This window comes from Andrena cerasifolii, chromosome 15 (assembly GCF_050908995.1).
Source record: "Andrena cerasifolii isolate SP2316 chromosome 15, iyAndCera1_principal, whole genome shotgun sequence".
NCBI classification, from domain to species: domain Eukaryota; kingdom Metazoa; phylum Arthropoda; class Insecta; order Hymenoptera; family Andrenidae; genus Andrena; species Andrena cerasifolii.
The window spans coordinates 6998154-7018502 of NC_135132.1; the positions used below are offsets into that span (position 1 = coordinate 6998154).

Genomic DNA, 20349 nt, shown 5'->3' on the forward strand with positions numbered 1-20349 from the left:
CCAATTTACGGGCCTGCCTTGCGGCCAGCGCCTCTGCTCGATATCCGCCGCTGGTAAGCATCGCAAGCAGCCGTCAAGCTTCGTCAGAGATCTCCGCGGCATGGAGATCTGCCTGGAGGAGGTCTCGACGACTTTTATCCGCGCACTGGCTCGCGTGGTGGTTTGCCAATTCCTCGGCGTGCTAAAGTTAGCGTGCAGTCAGCGCGGAGCCAAGTGCGCGACTGGGAAAGAGAGATGGAGGAGGGAGAGAGCGAGGGCGATGGAAATAGGAAAAAGGCAGGAAAAACGGGGAGCAAGGTAGAAAGTTTAGGACGAGGAGAAGGAAAGTGAGCAAATGGACAGTCCCTTGCGAAAAAGGACCCGGACGACCACAGGAAGAAGGAAAACACTCGAGACAGCGTCCGTCGTGGCCAAAATAATGAGCCTCTTCGAGTATTAATAACCCGACCGCGGTAACGCTAGCTGATGGCCGGGTAATTACGCGTCTCTGAAATTTGCACGCTCCACGGGTGTCTTCCGGTTGTGGAAATAACTGGTAGGCCGAGCCGATACACGTTGTCCATTCTTTTATTTGAAACATCATTTTACTTTACTTCATTCTATGACTTAAAAAAGAGAGAATACAGGGGAGACGAGTACTTTGCGCGGCGAAGGTTCACATACAAAAGGCACAGTGCACCTAGCAAAATGGCTTCCGAAGATCTGGAGCCTCCTCTATATCCCGCCGAAGACTAGTCTAACTGCTCTATCAGCGCAGCCTCCGCGCTCAGAGGAGCGCGGTGCGCTGCGGTCGCTGTGGCCTGACTCGTCGCGAGTGCAGGGGCTTGAGGAACATCGGCACGGCTCGGCGAGCTCACAGAGCCGCTTACCCCGGCTAATGGTGCCCACCGTCGAACAAGCGTCACTTGTGGCGACTCGTGGGTGTTATCCGTCCTCGCTCCCCTCGGAGCGGGAGGGTGGCCCCCTGGCGAGGGGAACGAGGCCCCGGTGGGCACTCAGGCGACCATCGGTACCGTGAAGAGGACACGTCGGACTGCTAGACGTCCTCCGGTGCTCGTTCAGTCTGTCGCGTTCGGATTCGTGTAGGAGAAGCCTCTGAAGACACCCTGGTCGATAGACGTGAGGATCTGGTCGGGCACCGGTGACAATCGCGGCCTCTCCGCGGTGAACGCTGTGTCGAAGTACCTGGTGTCCAGAGTGTGGTCCAGGGCTGGCTTAAAGGGTGACTCCAGCTGCCTCCTCTCTAGCCTGTCCCACGGCAATTGCTGAAGAAGCGGAAGGCTTTCGTTAGATCAACAGCTGGAGAGTCGAGGAATGCTGCGAGGTGCTACGTACCTGGAAGAATGCGTGCAAGGCTATCTCGTGGCCGGGCAGCCTCTTGCCGGCGTCCTTCTCCAGAAGGCAGACCAGCACGTCCGTGGCTTCTTGGCTGAGGTAGCGCGGTATGAACGGTCGTTCGTTGCATATACTCCAAAATAGCTCGTCCTCGTCGCAGCCGGAGAACGGCGACTGTCCCGTCAGCATCTCGTAGAGCAGCACGCCGTACGACCACCAGTCCACCGCCTGATTGTATTTCAATCCCTTTATGATCTGCAATGCGGAAACGGACGGTGGCTAACACCAGCAAACTGTCGTTTTTTGGAGCACCGAGTTGACTCAGCCTTTGTGGCCGGCCAACTTTTAATGCTTTAAATTTAGAATGCGGACCCCGCTTCGAAGCCCGCATCTAGCACACGCGGATCGGTGCCTCGGGGGCCTACCTCAGGGGCCATGTAGTCAGGCGTGCCGCAGAACGTGTCTGCGGTCCTGTCGAGGAAGATCTGCAGCTTGCACATCCCGAAGTCCGCGATCCGGATGTGCCCCTCGAAGTCCAGCAGCACGTTGTCCAGCTTCAGGTCCCTATAGACTATGCCCTTTTTGTGAAGGAAGTTCAAGCCGGACCAGATCTCCGCGGCGTAGAAGCGCGCCCGCGGCTCCACGAACCGGCCGGACTTCTGTATGTGGAACATCAGGTCGCCGCCGTTCAGGTACTCCATCACGAAGAACAGGTGCGAGTCGGTCTGGAAGGTGCAGAACAGGTGGCAGAGGTACGGATGCCGGGTTGCGAGAGTCAGCACCTTCCTCTCGATCAGGGTGCACTCGACGTCGTCGTCCTCCAGCACCACGTCCTTCTTCAGGCACTTCACCGCGTAGACGCACTCCGTGCCGCGCAGCTCCGCCAGCAACACCTTGCCGAAGCTCCCTTTCCCTAGGACCTGGACAGATTCCAAGAGGATTAAGATTCTTCGCCTCTGGAAGCTGAGAAGAGGACTGGGATTCGTTTTGCGACAAAGGAAACGGTCGTTCTCCTAGCTGCGCGCTAGGAGCGGGCAGGCTAAATAGATTTAAGAAGGGAGGGCGCGCGGCTGAAAGGGCTAAAACGGAAAGTTCAAGCGTCGAGGAGCGAGAGAGTGCCGCACGTGAGAGCACCTCTGCCCCGTTAAAAATAATGCGTTGCGTGGCGCTAATTCGGGTGATCTATTTGCGTGTCGGCCCGCGACAGAATCGACTCCGTTTCAAACATTCTCGCGAATACGAGGCCCGCTGCTTGGCAAAAATCATCTCCGCGGTCCGCGAGAATCACTGGCTTCTCCTCACCGCGGATCAACAAAGTTTTGGCATCGGCCGAGCCTCGTCATCGATCGTAAACTTGAAAATCGAACCGACGATTCTGCGAGTATGCCCCGTGAATCACGGTCCTCTCGCACACGTGTCGCAAGCGCACGTGATTAGCACCCGACGGTCGAGCCAGCTAGTGGCTCGAGGAAGCTCGTAAATTCCGGGGCAGCTGTAGCCGCAGGTAGTTAAGAAGCGAACGGCTTCTGCTAACGAAAGTCTCCGCGACCTCTCCGGTTCTCGGTACCAGCGTTTCCACCGCTTTTTCCTTTGGAGGATCGCCGCCTTTTGATCTCCGCTCTGCCAAGGTTCCGCGAAGTTGTTTGGAATCTAAGCAGCCTCCTTCGGGGAAGCCGTCTCGGTAAATTAACAGAAAGGCGGGCGGTATTGTCCTCCCCCGACTCGAGCGCGAGAAGGCCGAGGAGGACTCCTCGCCGTCACGCTGGCGGATAATTCGAGCGTGGAAGCTTGGCAGAGGACGGTAACGCGCAGCACGCGAAACCGTTAACGAGCTTCTCGCGGCAACGTGAGACTCACTTTTAGGAAGTTGAAGTCCGTCACGGCGTATTTCTTGAATCTTGGCAAGTTCGTCGCTGGCGGGGTGATCCTGCCGCTGGGGAAGTGGTCCGATGAATCCGAGTTCCTCTGGGTGTCCGAGGATTGCGAGGGTGCTGGGAAATTTCACCACAAATCGTTCATTAATCCATATATCAGTTGCAATCGTTTCGATTAAGGCTCTCAATCTGTTTAAAACTTGAGCGGAGTTTCAATCAATTTCAGGGGTGGTTAGGTGTTAGTCTTTGGACAGCCTAGACGCAATCTCTGAGTAAAGGTTGGTTCAGACACGTCGAGTAGTTTAGTAAAACAATGGTAAATTACTAAATTACCCTAGGTGTCTGCTATTGTAAGCTACTATGTTTTACTCTGGTACCATTTTTGGGACATCCACGCAGAGCAGGACTGTCATGTCCAACACACTCACGTCACACCTGAGTCCCTAACCTAGCATCGAAGGGGGACCAACGTAACTTTACTCGAGATCCTCCGTTGCTTGTGAGGGCCCCAAGGTTGTGGCTCCTCCGCCAGCACTTGGTCCCCCGTTTCCTCGTGCAATCCCGATTAATAATCGCATTAATCGTGGAGCCGCCTCTGGCACGTGGAAGTGAAACTCCGCCGCGTGATTTTGGCCGGGTGACATTTCTCGAAAATAGAGGTGACGCGGGGTCCACGGCAGTCGATGTAATGGATCGATCGTGGGACAGGTAGAATCGCGGTAGTACCGATTTAAACCCGATCTTTTTATCGAAATTACTTATCGGCCCGCGGGCGGATTTATGACAGTCCACTCGCTTCGCAAAGCTTAAAATTCCCCGAAGACGCGTGACTTAACGAAAAGGATCTGCGTCGTTTGCGGGAATTTTAGAGCAGACGGAGCTCGGACCAAGAGCGCAATTCCAATTCTCGACGAGTTACCTACTCGAGCATTCCACTCACCCCTCTTGAGCGACTGCAGAGCCTCCGCTACGAGCTTCTGGTTCAGCCCGCAAAGGTTCCCCGTGAGCTTTTCGCACTTCTTGTGACAGACCATGTCGCAATCTGTTTCAACATTCGCCAGATTCATCGATACCATTCGTATAATTATGAGCACACCTCTGATGCGCCTTGAGGCGGGCCCCTCGGCAGCTGTCGACCAGCGCAACACTAATTGGAAACGTTCTTCCAACACCTAGGCAAACGCTCGTCTAACCTGCGCCGCGTAAAACCACTGATCCCTCATCGGCAGCCCCCGCGCTCCTTTCTCTACCGGCACCAGCTAAATTTATCTCAAAAGTCTCGTTTGCACCATCGCCCATCCGCGGCTGCATTATGAAGCCTTGGAATATTGTTATGAAACCGCGTCGCGCCTTATAAATAGGCCACACGTCGTTCACGCTCGCGTGCATGTGCGTCAGAATAGGGTGCACGTCGTATGCCCATTTCTGGCGGGGCATTTACGCAACTGCGTTGGGATCGATGGTCGATAAGCCGGTCCATGTTGCAGTAGGACGCGGCGCTACCATTCACCGTCTCTTCCTGTAAACAAGCCGGCGGACGGTGCCGTTGACACCGCGGCAACGACCTTACGCAACAGAGAAACACGCGACGATGTCGGATCGAGGATGCCACTGGACGTGGAAGAATGACGCGGGGATTACATCATCTAGAATCTCGATCCTACCAGATCGGTATGGGACTTTCCGAGAGATTCGAAGCTTCCACTGTGGCTTACGTTTCATTCCTCTAGGATAACCGGTATTATCCAGATAAATTCTACTCGCGGTTCGATAATGCTAGCAGTCCCTCGAGGGAAAGAGCGAAGAATGCATGTATACCTCGCGAGCAAGATCAGGCGACGCGGTTGGAAGCCGTCCAACAGAAGTTCCTTTTTGCGTTACTTGTCAGAAACGTTGGACGGTGTCGAACGATGACGGACGTTAATGCCAGTCAGGCGTAGCGAGTGAGATTTTTTAGCAGAGAAGCAAGAACATGACAAGGGTCCATGCAAAGAGGCGGAACGCTAAAAGAGGTTAGTCGGTGTTAAGCCGCAAGTTTACGCCACCAGGTGCTCGCATCCAAAGTCCACGCTTCAATCGTGTTAGCAGGAATCGACGCTGGTCCCAATATCGATGTAGAACGTCGGGACGCAGCGTCTTTAGCGAGACCTGTTTACGAGATCCGCCCACGCTGCGAAGAGCAGTAAATTCGTGAGGAATGTGTCAGATCGCGTAAACAGAGGCCCAAGGTGAGGAGAGGAGTACACAGAGCAGGTGCGATTACGCAACGGTACACCGACGTGTCGGACACTGAGCAAGCACACGAAATAATACTGCGTTGGTGGGACAAGTACTCGATATCCTCGGCGAGCCGTCGAAGCCGGAGTCGTTGCTCCTGGTCGAGTTCATCCTCTTGTCGGGGTCGTCGTCCAGCTCCGTGCAGGTGGAGCCGCTGCTCTCCGTGGTGGCGGTACTGTTGGTGCTGTTGGTGCTTCCCGTGCTGTCGCTGCTCACCGACGGCGTCCTCGAGTGATGCTTCCGCCTTTTAATCTTGGCTCTGCGAACCTTGGAGAGATCCCTGGGTGTCGCTGTGAGCAGCGCGGACGGCGTGGTATAGAACATCCTGATGAGGTCGATGGGCTTCGGCGCTGGGGCGGTCTTCGGGCTGGCCTTCGACTTGGACTCCGGCGGCTTCAGGCTCTCCTGAGCCTTGGGCGAGCCCTTCTTCGACTCCTTCGAGTCCTTGCTGCTGTCTTTGCTACCGGAGGCTTTCTTCGTGGTCGAGGATTTCTTCTTCCTCACCACTTTCTTCTTTTTCGAGGACTCCGGGCTGCTCTCGAGGCTGCCGGCCGCGCTGGCGTCCTTTGAGGGGACCGGAGTCACGTCCTTCTCTGCGCCGTCCATGTTGGTCAGGTCGCTGTGCTTGCTCCACTTGGAGATCTTCGGCAGGCTACTCTCCGCCCACTCATTGGTGGGTGTCTTGGGCTCCTCGTCGTCCTCCAGTATCTGAGAGTCGGACCTGGTGGGCGTTGGCGTCTCGATAATGTTAATAACTGGGACTTCGAGGGTCGGCGTGGACACTTCGGAGACTGGCGCAGAGTTGTCCGGGGTACTAGCGACGGATTTCCCAGAAATTGTGGAGGCTGATGAGTCCTGTCGTCTCGGAGGAGCCTTTTTGATCGTCGAGTACGCGTCGGTGGGTGCTGCGCCGATCGTTATCGACAAGTTCTTCTTCTTCTTCAGCGCCTTCTTCGGCGCTGCCTCGACGGATTCCTCAGCCACGGTGACATCCTCGACCCCCGCTGCCGCAGCGGACAGGCTTATTTTAGCATCAGTCTCTTTTTTCTCCTCCAGCTCCTTCAGCTTAGGCTCATCCACCCCATTACGAGTCTCCGCGCTCTTTGACCCGGCGAAGCCGAATCCTTTGCTCACCACCTTCGCTACTCTCGGGCTCTCCGGTCCCTGGATCTCGCTCCAGAAGTCAATCGACTCCGTAGATGTGCTCTTGGACAGGCTCCCACTCTCTCCGTTCAATCCCTCCATCAGTTTCACCGACTGCATCTTGCTCGACAGACCTTCCTCGGGGATCGCTCCGACGGACGCGCACTGTTTCGTAGACCCCTGGCTAGTCTTTGCCTTGGAATCCACACCGATGGCCCTGTCGATCGTGACACCACTCTCCGGAGGGTTGGCCTTGGTCACCTTGGTTCTCCAGGGGACCTTCGGCTCCTTGTCAATTTTGGAGACAGTCAGCTTCTCCTCCACCTTGATCTCAGCCTTCTTGGGAGCCACACTGGCGAGCGGAGACCTCGCACCTTCGTCGCTCTTCCTCGGCAGCTTCTCGAAACTCGCGCCCTTCACCTCGTCGCGCTTAGCGTCCTCAGCTGGAGCTTTCTCTGCGTCCTCGAGCGAATCCTCCCGCTTCTCACTACCGGGGCCCTTGAAGAAGGTCGTCTTCGCCACGAGCGTTGTCGAAGTTGCGTCACTGGCGTCCCTCTCCACTGATGGGTTATCGGCGCTCGGGGTGCCCCCGATCGGCTCCACGCCGCTTGGCCCGCTCGGCACGCCCCACGAGGAAGCGCTCGCCAAGGTCACGGCTTTGCTCACCTTGTTTCCCGGCAACGGACTTGCCACGTCCTCGTCACCCTCGTTTTTCCTCGGCTTTGCCAGGTACACCGCGTCTCGTAATGAAAGCTTTGGCGCTTCTACGGCATTATTTCCATCCGCAGTAATTTTAGACGCTTTTGGCAGCCCCTCCGCGGCCGACGCTAGCGCTACGCTCGCGCTGTTTTCGCTCGGCAGCGGGTCAACAGCTAGCGTCGCGCCGCCCTCCTCGATCCTCCCCGCCGAGGCTTCCTTTCTGGGTCTCGGGGGCTCTGGCCTCCTTTCTGCCTCCTCTATCTTCAGCGTGGAGGCTGCCTCGGGCTTAGCCGCCTCCGAAACCACCTTGCTCGCTGGCGCAACCTTGCTCGGCTTCAGGGAGTCCGGTAGCTTCCGCGGCTCCTCTTTCTGGGCCGCCTGCTTCGTCTCCTTTTTCACGCCGTTGGTCATCGCTTCGAGCTTCTTCAGGGGTTCGGTCTTCGCGGTCTCCGGCGGCGTCCGCACCGTGAAGTGCACGCTGTTCCGCGTGGTGTCCTTCACGTACGGCCTCTTCACGGGCAGCACGACCTCAGTTTCGGGCTCATCCTCCCTGGCGACCTTGAGCACGCCTAGCTTCCTGGGTACAGGGATCCTGACACTCTCCCTGAATTGCTCCACGCTCGGTTTTCTCTCAGCATCGGCGCCGTTCACCCATATGGTGGAGAAGTCCCCGACACTGTTGCTGGCCTCGACCTTGAACATCTGCGGCTGCGAGTTCTTCCCATCCTCCTCGTTTTCCTCCACCTCAGCCTCCCTCTGAGACTCCACAGACACGTCGCTGGAGGTGCTGGACCTACGCTCTCTAGGGTTCTCGTCGTCAGCAGGCGGCGGCGGCTTCTCAACGGGTTTCTTCTTTTTCTTCACCTTCTTCAGCGTCTTCCTCACCTTCTGCGCCGCCGGGTCCTCCTCGCCCTGGGACACAGAGTCCCCGTCCTGGGGCCTGAAGAACCCGGGCCCGTTCTTCAACGACCCAGTGGTCCCTTTCTTGATCAGAGTTCCCCGGCGGACCTCGTTCTCGATCTCCGCCTGCTCCTCAGCGACCAGAGTGTCCAGCACCTTCGCCTGCACCTGAGCGTACGCCACCTCCCGCTCCAGCTGCTCCGGGTCCAGCTGGATGTCCGCGGAGGACCTGCGCCTCGTGAACCTCCTGGTTATCTTCGTCTTCACCTGCTGCAGGTCCTGATCCTCCTCTTTTCCCAGGCTGACCTGGTGGAACAGCTGCACGTGCTGCTCCGCCTCTTCCTGCTTCTTGTCCTTGATGAGGAACTTCTCCACTAGTAGCTCGCCCACGGACTTCTCGTGCCTCTCGTTGTGCTGGCGCAGCGCCGGGTTGTCCTTCAGGGCCTGCGACCGGATCTTGATGGTGGGTCTGTCGCGGCGCAGCCGGTTACGCTGGCGGCTCCCTTCCCCGGTGAGGATCCTCGGCGTCGAGACGTCGATGTCCGCGGTGTCGACCACGCGACGGGGCCGCGCGGCCACCGTCACCGGCGAGTAGCGGCGCAGAGTGCTCAGCGGCGACTCGGAGATCGTCGACAGGTGCGGGGAGAACCGCGACAACGGCGCGTGGAAGCTTCTACGCGGAGAATCGGATCAGTCGCGCCACCCGAGTCAAGTGCAAGACTGTTTCTTACGGGATTCTCGGACTTCCGGGGATCTCGGGACATTTTAGGGGACTCGAGGAACTTGCCATTTAGGGGTTAGGTCAGTTATAGTAATTTTCAGCGATTTTTTTTTTAGGGAGATAATGAAATAAATATTTTTTTACAAACTGTACAAATGTAGTTTTCGTTCCACGTTTTGAAGTTTTTCTACACATTTTTTTTATAATCTCTTAACCCTTCGTTGCACAACTTCTTTGATTGTGGAAAAAATACATTTTTAGACTCGTGCGAGTGATAATAATAAGAGAAAAATAATAACAAAAAATATTTGTATTTTTTTATTTTTCCACTTTTCCGCCATTACGATTATTATTACTCGCGGAATTACAACGTTCAACGCGATCCATTTAATGTTTAGACACTAGGATATGTATCATACACGATAAAGTAGTTACATCACACTACATGCTAGTTACAACAAAAAAATTAAAAAGAAAAAATTGGTTGCATATTCTCAAAAGTATGCAACAAAGGGTTAAGACATTGTACCTAAAGTAACCAAAGGTAGGTAATAAAAATTTTATATGAAAACTGTAAATTATTCCTGCAAAAAAATCCTCCTTAAAATATTTATAGTACAACTTGTAATATTTCATCTGAAACTTTATTTAAAAAATTGCCAACAATGAGGAGACTACTTTGCGCCTTAGACAGCTGCCTAATTTTGTTTATAGGGACAAGCCTGGCATGGCCGCGGGTAAAGAGCTTGCGGAAGCTTCCTTTCTTGCCCGCCGTCGAGTGCAGCGCGCAGGGAAAAGAGAAGATATTAGATTCTCAGAGTTGGATACCGTCCTCATTTTCCCATCCCGCGCATCGAAGTTCGAGTGATTGTTTAGCCAGGAGATGGCTTCATAGCCGATTTCGGCCGCATCGCCTCAATGCCAGCCGCTTGTTTTCGCGTTGCAGAAGGGAAGGAACACTTGTTAAGCGCGCCGCTGATCCCAATGCCTCTCGATTTGGCCCGGCCATGGTCGCGGATGATTGACAGGCTCCGATTCATGAATCGAATCTTGCCGCTCGCGCGATGACAAACGGACGGCTAATGGGTACACGTGTCGCCCCGTGACCGATCTTGACACGGAATGGAAACGATCGCGGGGACGCGTTCGAACCTCAGCGATCTATTAACGATATCCGATCGATTCTTCGCCGTCCAGAGTGGGTCACTTCGAATCTCAGCCGTTTAATGCAAATGGGATGTAAATAAAAAAAACTTCATTACTGAATAAAACTCCTGCACAAAACAGAATGAAGATTAAGCTCTGTGGTGTTGAAACAGATGGGCAAAAAATCGACTTACATCACTTCTGCATTAAGGGGTTAGCCTACTGTGACAAATAAAAATAAAAGGCTTTTTTCGGACACAGAGTAAAAATTTAATCAATTTGCGGTTTGGCACTTTATTTGAGCACATTATAAAGTATTAAAATCCATTGCAAAAACATTAAAAAGTTGAATACATTAAACGTGGGACGACTGCGCGTAAGTTATAGCTTTTCGCCAACAGCCACGCGGTGTGCACAATTTCTCGGGTTCTAATGATCCGATTGCAATAAAAATTTATATACATATTCGTCGTAACAGTTATTAGGTGTCGCTTTTTGTAATATCAGTTATTTATTGTAAATTCTAAACAAATTTAGTAAAAAATTTCTGCAGAAAGTCGCAAAGAATGTTCAGACACTTGCCATTAAATTCATTTCTGATAAATTAACAAAAACGAAAGGTCATCACCTAGGAAATGCATTATAATTAATGAAAAATATTCGCTTTTTTATCTCAGATACTCTTAGAAAGCACAATCGTGTTCCCCGACTGGCTGTTCGCGAAAATCACTAACTCACGCATACTCGTCTCACGGTTAACATATTCAACTTTTTAATGTTTTCGCAGTAGATTTTATAAGTTCATAATATGTACAAATAAAGTGCCAAACCGCAAATTGATTGAATTTTTACTCTGCGTCCGAAAAAAGCCTTTTATTTTTATCTGTCACAGTGGGTTAACCCTTTCAGACCCACTTCCGCAAAATTAAGTTTCTCGCGCCGGTCTCAAGATTAGGGGTTGTAACCTGCGAACGTTTTTTTCTAAAATGTAGTGCGTCGTTAACGCCTCAATTCTTGTATCACAAGGCCCCCAATTTCCGAACTAAATAGACGTTGCTCGAGTCGCGAGGAGCAGATATACCGTCCTCCCCGAATTTTGTAAGAAAATTCCGGGGGTGTTGGTCCCTCGCTTATCCATCAGCGGCGCGCGACAGTTCCTCGCGTCCCGCCCCCACTTTCGCCACCCTCGAGCGTTTACCATGAATCTCCGCGGGCGTCGGCGTAATTGCGGAGTATGCGTGGAATATTTTTTGGCAGTGCAGCGGGGCTGGTAGCGGCTCTATCACGTGGAAATCGCGCGTCCAGCCTCTCCGTGGCCGGCTATTTTTACGCCGATATATTCTCGATGACTCGCCCCGTTCCTTGTTCGCGGTCCCTTCCGATTTATCTGCGCCCCGACGAATTAATCGCCGCGTTACGTTTTACTAATGAGTTACCAGCTTTGACGGATCGTATGTCATATCCGCTCGCTTGCCAAGATCCTGAATAAACGCGCGCGCGGCCGTTCTAATTATGAGAGACTTTGTGCGGGATCGGTCCCGCTGAATTCCCATTTACAAGCGAGCCGCGAGAATCGCGGTTTCTATTCCCGTTCGGCGAGAAGGAAAGAAGCTTCCACACGGAGGGACGTCACTTTCTGTGATGCACGCGAGGGTGAAGGGAAGAAAGAAGGCACTCCTCGGTTATTTCGGTTCCGCGCGCTGGACAAAGGCTTGGTCCGGAAAATTGACACTAATGTCTTTGAGAAACACTGAGGATGCAAATGGGAAAGCTAAGAGAAACGAAGCTTGGCTAACTTCGCTGGCGCTTTGTTAGCAAAAGAATTAACTCTAATCTCCGCTGGATCTCGTTTCAGGAGAAATAATTTCAACCCCAATGAAGCCAGAAGGCCAACGAACCCAGCCACCTTCAGAAGAAGGAGGAAGATGTGGAAGAAGGGAACGAGAGGACTCTTACCTAGGCGTGCCAGTCATAAGCGAGCTGTGGGTGGCGAAGGGACCCCCATAGTAGTATGGCAGGCCCTCCCCGTAGTACGGCATGGTGCGCGCGCTAAGTGTCCTATCCAACTGGGTTCACCAGCGCCCGTGGACGCTCGATTGCCGCGGGAAACGCGAGGCTTGGAGGCGGACGAGCGTGCTCGCCTCTCTCGGCTGCGACTGGTCGCGGTGCGGATCGCCGGCGAGCACGTTCCCCCAGGTGTTCGAGGAGCGGTTACTCGCGCGCTCAGGGAGCCAACACCAACTGAGTTCTAAGCCAGCGACCCGGTGTAATAATAGAAGTCTAGTGCACGAGGCTTCCTACCGTCTAACTATACTAGCTGGACTCTAATAACCCGTGCAGTCTCCTCCGCCACCTCCCGGCACGAATGCCCGCGGGAGCCGCGGTGCCCGCGTGACTCACCTTTAGGGGGGTGGCTTTCTCGAAACGAGGGAAACGGGAGCTTGGGCTGGCTGAAGGACTCGTTCTCTGGTTACGCGAGTCCGGGAGCAAGTGACCCCGCGAGTCGCTTTTATTCAGGTGTCTGGGAATTTTCCAGAGCTTTTGGGGGATGCTTGGGCATGCGATCGAGCAGCGAGCATGCATGCAGAGGCACACAGACACACAGCCACAAGCAAATGCTTGGGTTCCCGTTGCCACGTCGAGTCCTGCGCGATGACCAGCCGCTTCGCGGTTGTTTTGCGGTGAAACTTAGCCCGAGGCGCGCGCCAAGTGATTATTTCCCTGCTCCCTATTGTTGCCTGTTCAGAGAAACTTGGAAATAGACGGCGTGTGGACGGCGGATGCTATTTTCGGGGGGACAGACAAGTTGATGCGCGAAACGGGCAGATTTGCGGATAAACTCTGAGTCAAACCTTGGTGATCTCTCCGCTGCTGAGGGCGCATCAGAGGTGCGTAGAAGCGTGAGAAAACGGTGGAACTACGTGGTTCTACTTACCATCGCAGCGCAAGCCTTGGCGGAACAGGCCGTACAACATGGAGCCGCAGTGGTCGCAAAATGTGGGCGACATGAATGTGTGAGGCCTGAACCTGTGAGGCACATCTACCTTGAAACGCTCCCGCAAGTACTGCCATTGAACAAGTACCAACAGAATTAGAACGATTCTGCGGGCGACTTAGCGTAGCAGAGAAAGCGACTTCAACTAGCAAGGTCTGAGAAATCGGTGAGATTTTATCTCGAGCGAAGGAAGGAGCTAATAGGGTGTGCAGTTTCTGGTGGGACGCTGCTGAAACTCTACGCTTCCTGCTGAGCAGGAGCTTCGAACTCGCGCGAGAAGAGTTTTAAACTCTAAATAAGTTTGCTAAAGATGTCGTCTTGTTCACCGCGATGGGAACCAGCAGAGGCGACTGTAAATCCGTGGTTTCCAGTGTTTTCCGGTCGAGCCCCCAGTCTGGGGAGCTTCGACCGAGGAAAACCACGGCTAGCCTGTTCTAGCGGGCCTTCCAGAGGCATTTCAAATGGCGCTGAGGCAGATTTATCCACCCCGGCGGGTGGGGAACTCTCTCAGGGCACTTACTATCGTGTTCTCCGACTCCCTGCCGCTCTCGGGACACTTGGTCAGCAGCTTGTCGTGGCACTTCTTGTGCACCGCCGTTTGGCAGGCTGAAAGCACGTAGATGGAATTATTAATAGAGCGTGGAAACGATACCGGATGAAAGATAGATTCTGCGATCTGATATTCACCTTGGCACTGGTACCCCTGCTTCCCGAAGCCCCTGCGACAGAAAGCACGCGTTGGATTATTAATTAGCTGAACTGCGTTGCGGTCGATCCCTGACAAACGCTGGCTCTTGGCTTGCGCAAGCTTGAAACGCTGTCGCGTCGCTTTTTCATGATTAATCGCTGATAAAGCGCGAGCTCGCGGAATTGGACGCGTCTCAGAGGGACAATAATGGCCACCACTTCTTCGTGGATGGCTTTGCCGACTGGACCACAGTTCGTTGGAAGGTTATCTCCACTTAAGGGGGTACACGGGTATTTCGGGGTCAAAAAATCGGGATTTCTTTTTCGATTGTTTATGATAACCACAAAAAGATTTCATTGAAAAATTCTTATTGATATTTGTTGTATACCTCCGTGAGTTTTTATTAAAAATTTTCGACCGAGCTCCACTTTGTGGAGAAGAGTGTTTTGTAGGTTCAGTTAAAATTTCAATAAAAAAGATCGAACTGTTCCCGAGCTACGATGTTCACAGTTTTAACGCGTGCATTGCGCAGCGCCCTCTTCGACGCTTTGTAATTCCTTTAAATTCTAATATTTTTCAGGTTTCCTGGTCTTAAAATACGTGTTATATCCACAATGAAGTATTGTAAAACGTGCAAATGGTATGAGTTATTAGTCGTCCTTCAATCCAACCACCCAAAAGGAACCGTTTATTTTAGCCGCCTAATACCCGTGTACTCCCTTAACTCAGAACGAAATGGAAACGCAAATGGAAATTAAGTAGTAGTCTCAGTTAGGTATAGTCCCTGTCCTAAAGAAGAAATTGGATTTTGGATATAGCTCTACTACCAACACACGCCACAGACCATTTTTGCTCAGTTTTGTCGTCGAGTCCATTTCTGAGTTAAGCGGATAATAACCCCTTTTATAGGTGTACCAAGAGCAATATAAAGGTGGGTTTGCAATTCCCACATATTTATCGCAATCACGGAAAAAATCGTCCTCGGGTTGCGGGGCTCGAACACGCGATCTTCGAATCCGCTGCGTACTGGGCGGCCGCCTAATCAACTCCGCCAAACTCAGCTCCCTCTAATGGGAGATTCCGGATCCCACATATAGTGACTTCTCCCAGCCCCACTTAGGGTACTCGTTATTACTTAGTACACCTAAAAACTGGGAACAGTTGCTGAAAGATTCATTCTCTGAAGTCTAATCGGCAAAACCTGTCCGCGGAGAGGTTATGTCTGCCGCGTGGAGCAGCAATTACCATAGAAAGTCCTTGCAGAATGCGCAGAAGGTCGGCTGCCTGAAGAACTTTGCCACCAGCTTGTGTCCCCGTACCACGTGCACCTTGTTGTGCTTCACAGCGCCTCTTCTCCTGGTGATGGCGCCCCCGACGTTGTTCTCGCGCGACGGCGACGTGGACGCGGCTGCGACGTCCCTCCGCGGCACCCTGGTCTTGTAAACATAAGCCTTCCCCGTGGACGTGGTGGGCGGCAGGTCCGCGGGGTTCAGTATAGGCACCCTCGTCCTGCAACCGCGAGCGAATATAAATCGTTCACCGTTAATTAACCAGAGGATCCATTGTCATCCTCCGCGGGTAACATCACTACCTACCAGTTGGCTCACCTGTATGTGTAGCCCTCCGCGCCCAGGCGAGGCTGCGGACTCTTCCTGTCCATGGACTTCCGGCCGCCGGCAGCCGAACCGCCACCAGCGTTGCGCCTCTTCGCGTGGGACCCACCAGTGAACATCATCCTGCGGCCGATTCACTCAGCTGGTCATCCCAACCACCACGAATTCAATGTACTTCCGCGGCACCAGCGAGCTCCCGAGCCTCCGGATTCGCTAGCTCTTCAGCTTTCTGGCAAGCAACACTCGACACCACGCGTAACGTCCGAAGAATGTCCACCCGTCAGCCAGCGACATCATCTTACCAGTGATCGGGCGCATGGTCGCCCTGGCGGAGGCTTATCGGCTCCAGTTTCTAGGGAGCAGAGAAAGAACGCGTAGCTCGGCGAGTGGAAAGTGTCGGGAAGGTACGAGCGTTGTCGAAGCTGCGGCACCAGAGGAATCATAAAGAGACAAGACAACTGGCGATCCTCGGCAGTGAGTCAATAATTGGCAAGCAGTCTCTCCCCAGCCTTGACAACCGTCTCGGAAAAAGCCGCAGACTATCGAAAACCCACGCTTCCGGTTGAAGCCGCTGCTTCGTCTGATCGGCGAGCGCCCTCCCCTCGCCACTGACGAATTCGAGGAGTGACTAATGCAGGGAGGAGGAAGTCCACCTTCGGGGGTCCCCCCCCCCTGGGAGTATGCAAATGGAGGAGAATGGCGACCGCTGTACGTTCTCGGGATCGAGAGGTTCATCCACGTCGATCGAGGCCTCAGGCACGATCCATTGCCTCGCCAGGGACGTTCCGCGAGCAAAAGGTAGTGCCAGAGATGTTCAAACGTCAGCTACGCAATTCGGCTTGCTTCAGCTCCTCTCCAATGCCACGCACCGGGGAGCTTCTTCGCTCTTCTCGGGCCTCCGGACACAGGTAACCCACGGGATCCCGTCACTTCGTTGAGTCAAGGCCCTTGGAGGGACCGAGGGATGTTGACGAACACGGGGACCGGATTTTCACGCCTAAAACGTTGTAGGTTTGCACGAAACTCTCGAATCTATAAATATCAGCCTGTTGAATGCCGCCCGCCATGCATCGGTGCTCCTAGCGCCGCTCGCGGCAAATATTCCAAACCAACGCTGTCGACCGCGTTTTCCAGCCTGGAAAAGCCACTTTGCCGCGTGGCCCTTTCTAGGGAAGCTTGTAACATGCAGAAGCATGAAATGTTGAGCTTGCCTCCATTAACGTGTTGTAATGAATTTTCTGACGAATGAGATACTGAGCACAGTTCAGAGGCACGCGAAATTTATTTATTTATTTATTACCTTTTACGGGTAGGCCCCATTACTTACAAAGTGAAGAAGTAACAAAACAATCATTACCGCGCACGAGAAATAACCCATCAAACCCCGAGAACAGTATTCAAAGAACAAACAGAATACCACAATAAAGCAAAACTAGAAAATACTTTTCCGACTGAACGAGTAACCTTTCACGTAATCGTCATAACTTCCCATTAATAGTTCTAAGCAGTTCAGACCTAAAGACACTGACGTTCCGTGCAAGAAAATCTATCTCCTCATTATAATTGTTCGCCAAAGTACAAATTCTGCAAATTTGATCCGTAGCACTGAAACGCGATGAGTATAACGAAGGTCTGATGAGTTTAGGTGCTCTGACTTGTCGAGTAGGCCCATTAAAATTGACCAGCGAAATCAAGGAAATGCGTGCTTACTGTGTTGCTAGCAGAACGTCGCCATTAAGCAGGGCAGGAAGGTTTTATTGTAAATCGTATTGCGGTGACTCGATTCCTCGTCTTAAGAAATTAAAGAAATTCTGGTAGGATTGAGGTTAGAAAGGGTAAGGTAGGATGTCTTCGAAAGCTTTTTTTATGCAAACGTTTGTATTTTCTTTCTGTAATTAACGATGTGTACAGTGAAGTTGTTTCTGTATGCAGTAAAGTACAGAGAAACGTAGTTATTACACGTGATCGTATCGTGGATAGCGTTAAGTAATATTCTTCTTCGGTTACTGCGCATCACGTACAGACGATTGTGACTCGCTCCTCGGTTGCTCGTTTATTATGCGACGAACGGGGAGCGTCCTGTGATAAATATTGCTAAGCGAAACAAGAGAGGAGCCGCATCGAACACAGCCATTCGACTTTCACCGACGCACGAGATACGACGAGGGAACTGGCCGTGGTTCCTCCTGGCGCTATTTACAACTAAAGTACAAGTACAAGTAGTTACAGGGTTCGATCGTACAGTAATGGCGATTCCTTTTTGTGCTCGCGAGACAATCTTAAATATTTCCTCGTTACTTGGGCGCGCACATCGAGCTGTTGCCTTCGTTCACGGCACAACTACATCAATTCAAGGGAAACGAACAGTAACGTCACTTAAAATCCGTCCATATCCGTACGCGCTGGCCGACAAGCAATGAAACGTCCAGATCGACACGAACAGCGCTGCCATAAAAATTGAAGTGATCCTCACGGAGACCGATCCTCGAAACTAAAACGCTACTCTGCTGTATTCTCCTTTTATACAATACCTCTATGATCCTCCCTGTATTTATATATTATGCTATTATCAAAATTCTCTCTACCTAGCGTTTAAATGACTCGCGTATAACGCATATTTAAAAAAAAAAAAAAACACACTGCTCGAATTCCGTGTAAAAGAAGAATATCAATTAGGAATGATTACAAAACGAGGCTTCGTAACTTGCGAAATCAGATAAATGATCCAATAGCCGGCGCGAGAGGGCTACGACTTCCTTTTCCGTTGTCCGACTACTCGCGGAGGGAAGGCACGAATCGTAGCCGTTCTATCGCGCGCGTGTACTAGACAAGGCCTGATGATGCTCCTCCAAAAAGAGTTCCTCGACTTTTCTCACGCGTTAGCGACTTCTCGGTAACAAAGAGCAAACGTCTCGCGGGGATGGTTGATCGGTCGTCAGTGATCGGTCGCCAGTTTCTTCGGTTGGCGTTCCTGCGCCCGCTTCAGCCGCTGCTGCAGCAGACTGTGCAGCTGCTCGATCTCCTTAGGGGCCGCCTGCACGATGAAGATCCTTATGTCCCCGTGAACGTCCATTGCCGTTAGTCTCAGGGACTTGGGGGCGGCTCGCTCCGCGGTCATCCCAGGCCACACTTTCGTGTTCAGGATTAATCTCTGTGTCCCCGCGGTCCGACCCACCAGGCGGGACTCCTCGTCCCGATCGTTCAGCCGCAACGTACCCCTTCCTCTCTCTTGCCAGCCGCCACTAGCCTGCAACACAGAATACAAACGCTTCGTCAAATCGAACAGCTTCCCGCGCATCGATTTAACAGTGGTGCGTGTCCCGCGCGCACCTTGTCGAACGCGAATAGTTTACAGTTGATCTGGAGGACGTTCGTCTCTCCTTCCTCGCCGGTCAGCGGCGTTACTTGACTGTACTTTCTTTTGTTCGCGCGGTTCGCCTCCTCCAGCTCCTGCGCCGCCTGCGTTAACGTTAGACCCGGTCTAGCCGTGGTGCGACACGCCGCGGGGGCGTTCGAGAACAGCAGCTCCGTGGAGCCGTTCTCGTTGGTGCTCTCCTCCTTCTCCTCGCTCTCCGCGTTCTCCGAGCTCTCCGTGTCGTTCGCCACCATCACGCGCTCCTTTAAGTTCTGCCCGAACACGAAGCTGGGCTCCGAGTCGCAGGGCGTCACCGAATTATTTACACTATTATTCTCGCTATCCTTCGTGCTCGCGCCCAGCGGTAGAAACGTAGGCTTCGCCTCCTCCGCCGCCTTCTCCTCGCTACTCGCCTCCTTCGCCTCGACCTTATTATTCTTGTTCGTACACTCAGTCTTCTCCACCACGGCACTGTCCGTGACTTTCGAAAACGGGTTCTGAAACTTGGCCGGCTGCAACACCGTCTTGCTCGCCGGCTGACTATTCGCTACTGCTCCCAACTGCGAGGGCCTCAGTATCGACGACTTTGTTTTGTTAGTTAGGGAGTTCGAGAAGTCGTTTCCACCGAACGGGTTGCCAAACTTCGCCATGGTCAGCACAGGATCTACACAAAGCGCACACGTTATTACCAGATCGACGAGAGCGTACTTCCATTAACAAATCGATCGACGTACAATTTGTTTTGTTAACCGTTTTGTTCGAACTCGACGACGATTCCTGACTGTTGTTCTCCGAAGACTGGCTGTCCATTTTCTCTGAAATTATTACGAAAAGTAAATTGCACGGGGTGGTTTCCCGAGCTCGAGTCTATGCGATCTATTCCCACTGATAAAGCGAGTGGAGCGGTCACCCACTTTATCGCCACCCTGTACAGTGATACAAGCGATGCTGAATGCTCGTGCATCATAACCTCGAAAGCATTCGACGCAGAATTATCCGAGCGAACGAGGATCGCTCGCGCTGCACTTCGCTGTCGCGAAAAAAGTAGACGGAGTATATCGCAAATAGAGGAGCACTGTGCAAAGAGGTTGCGAGAAAAAGCTGCGCATTTGGAACGAAAAGCAACATTGTGCATTTACCGTTGGTGGAATTTCTAGGCGGGTCCTGCGGCGGATCTACCTTTAAAATATACGACGGCTTGCCCGTTTCTTCTGTACTCTCTAAAGGAAGCATGAAACAAACAATTGGAATGATTGTCAAACAATGTTACTCCGCTCATCTGTCCGACACTCGCGAGCGAATACTACGGGATATAATTCGGCAAAGGGCACAGAATCTACGCGAGAACCGCGGAGGGTTTATTCTCCACGAGACCCTCGATCGTCGATCTACGCGGCCTTACATGATTTATCCACAGTTTATTATTATGCGAGAGGAAAATCACAAAACGCACCCTTGCAGTCCGCCATTTTTTACGTGGAAGTGGTTACACTCGCCCGTGCCGCCATCTAACTGTATTTTTTGGAAACAAAAAAAAAATGTCCGCGAGCGTGCAGACGCGTTCCGCGCCGGGGGTTCTCAACTTGGTCGATAGGAGCCCCCG

At 52.7% G+C, this 20349-nt stretch overlaps 2 protein-coding genes and 1 long non-coding RNA gene across 5 annotated transcripts; 1 reads left to right on the forward strand and 2 right to left on the reverse strand.

Annotated features, from left to right (window-relative positions):
- Positions 1 to 551: 551 nt before the first annotated feature.
- Positions 552 to 12308, reverse strand: LOC143376910 (uncharacterized). Of its 2 annotated transcripts, XM_076827693.1 has the most exons (7): positions 12052 to 12308; positions 5543 to 8901; positions 4150 to 4251; positions 3193 to 3326; positions 1761 to 2255; positions 1336 to 1590; positions 552 to 1265 (listed from the first exon to the last, which is right to left on the reverse strand). In XM_076827693.1, the coding sequence occupies exons 1-7, from the start codon at positions 12132 to 12134 to the stop codon at positions 1059 to 1061; spliced, it is 4635 nt and encodes a 1544-aa protein (XP_076683808.1). In that variant the 5' UTR covers positions 12135 to 12308; the 3' UTR covers positions 552 to 1058. The 2 variants fall into 2 exon arrangements, with proteins under 2 accessions (XP_076683808.1, XP_076683809.1); XM_076827694.1 differs by lacking the exon at positions 4150 to 4251.
- Positions 12309 to 12482: 174 nt separating this feature from the next.
- On the forward strand, positions 12483 to 18081 carry LOC143376918 (uncharacterized). Its single transcript, XR_013087198.1, has 2 exons — positions 12483 to 15865; positions 15924 to 18081. It is a non-coding gene; the product is annotated as an uncharacterized LOC143376918 (long non-coding RNA).
- Ranbp3 (ran-binding protein 3) lies at positions 17649 to 20349 on the reverse strand. Of its 2 annotated transcripts, XM_076827703.1 has the most exons (5): positions 20200 to 20349; positions 19886 to 19966; positions 19481 to 19561; positions 18722 to 19410; positions 17649 to 18638 (listed from the first exon to the last, which is right to left on the reverse strand). In XM_076827703.1, exons 1-5 carry the CDS (start codon positions 20213 to 20215, stop codon positions 18327 to 18329), a joined length of 1179 nt encoding a protein of 392 aa, XP_076683818.1. In that variant the 5' UTR covers positions 20216 to 20349; the 3' UTR covers positions 17649 to 18326. The 2 variants fall into 2 exon arrangements, with proteins under 2 accessions (XP_076683818.1, XP_076683819.1); XM_076827704.1 differs by lacking the exon at positions 19886 to 19966 and having other exon boundaries at positions 20200 to 20236.

Bases quoted from the DNA above. Each gene is read 5' to 3' on its own strand.
- LOC143376910 (XM_076827693.1), bottom strand. From the start codon at position 12,134: ATGCCGTACTACGGGGAGGGCCTGCCATACTACTATGGGGGTCCCTTC. The intron at 2,256-3,192 runs GTGAGTCTCACG...GAATCTGTCCAG, and splicing joins CGGACTTCAACTTCCTAAAA to GTCCTAGGGAAAGGGAGCTT. The intron at 1,591-1,760 runs GTAGGCCCCCGA...TCCGCATTGCAG, and splicing joins CTGACTACATGGCCCCTGAG to ATCATAAAGGGATTGAAATA.
- Ranbp3 (XM_076827703.1), bottom strand. The intron at 19,562-19,885 runs GTAAATGCACAA...TAATAATTTCAG, and splicing joins GCCTAGAAATTCCACCAACG to AGAAAATGGACAGCCAGTCT. The intron at 19,411-19,480 runs GTACGTCGATCG...CGCTTTGTGTAG, and splicing joins AACGGTTAACAAAACAAATT to ATCCTGTGCTGACCATGGCG.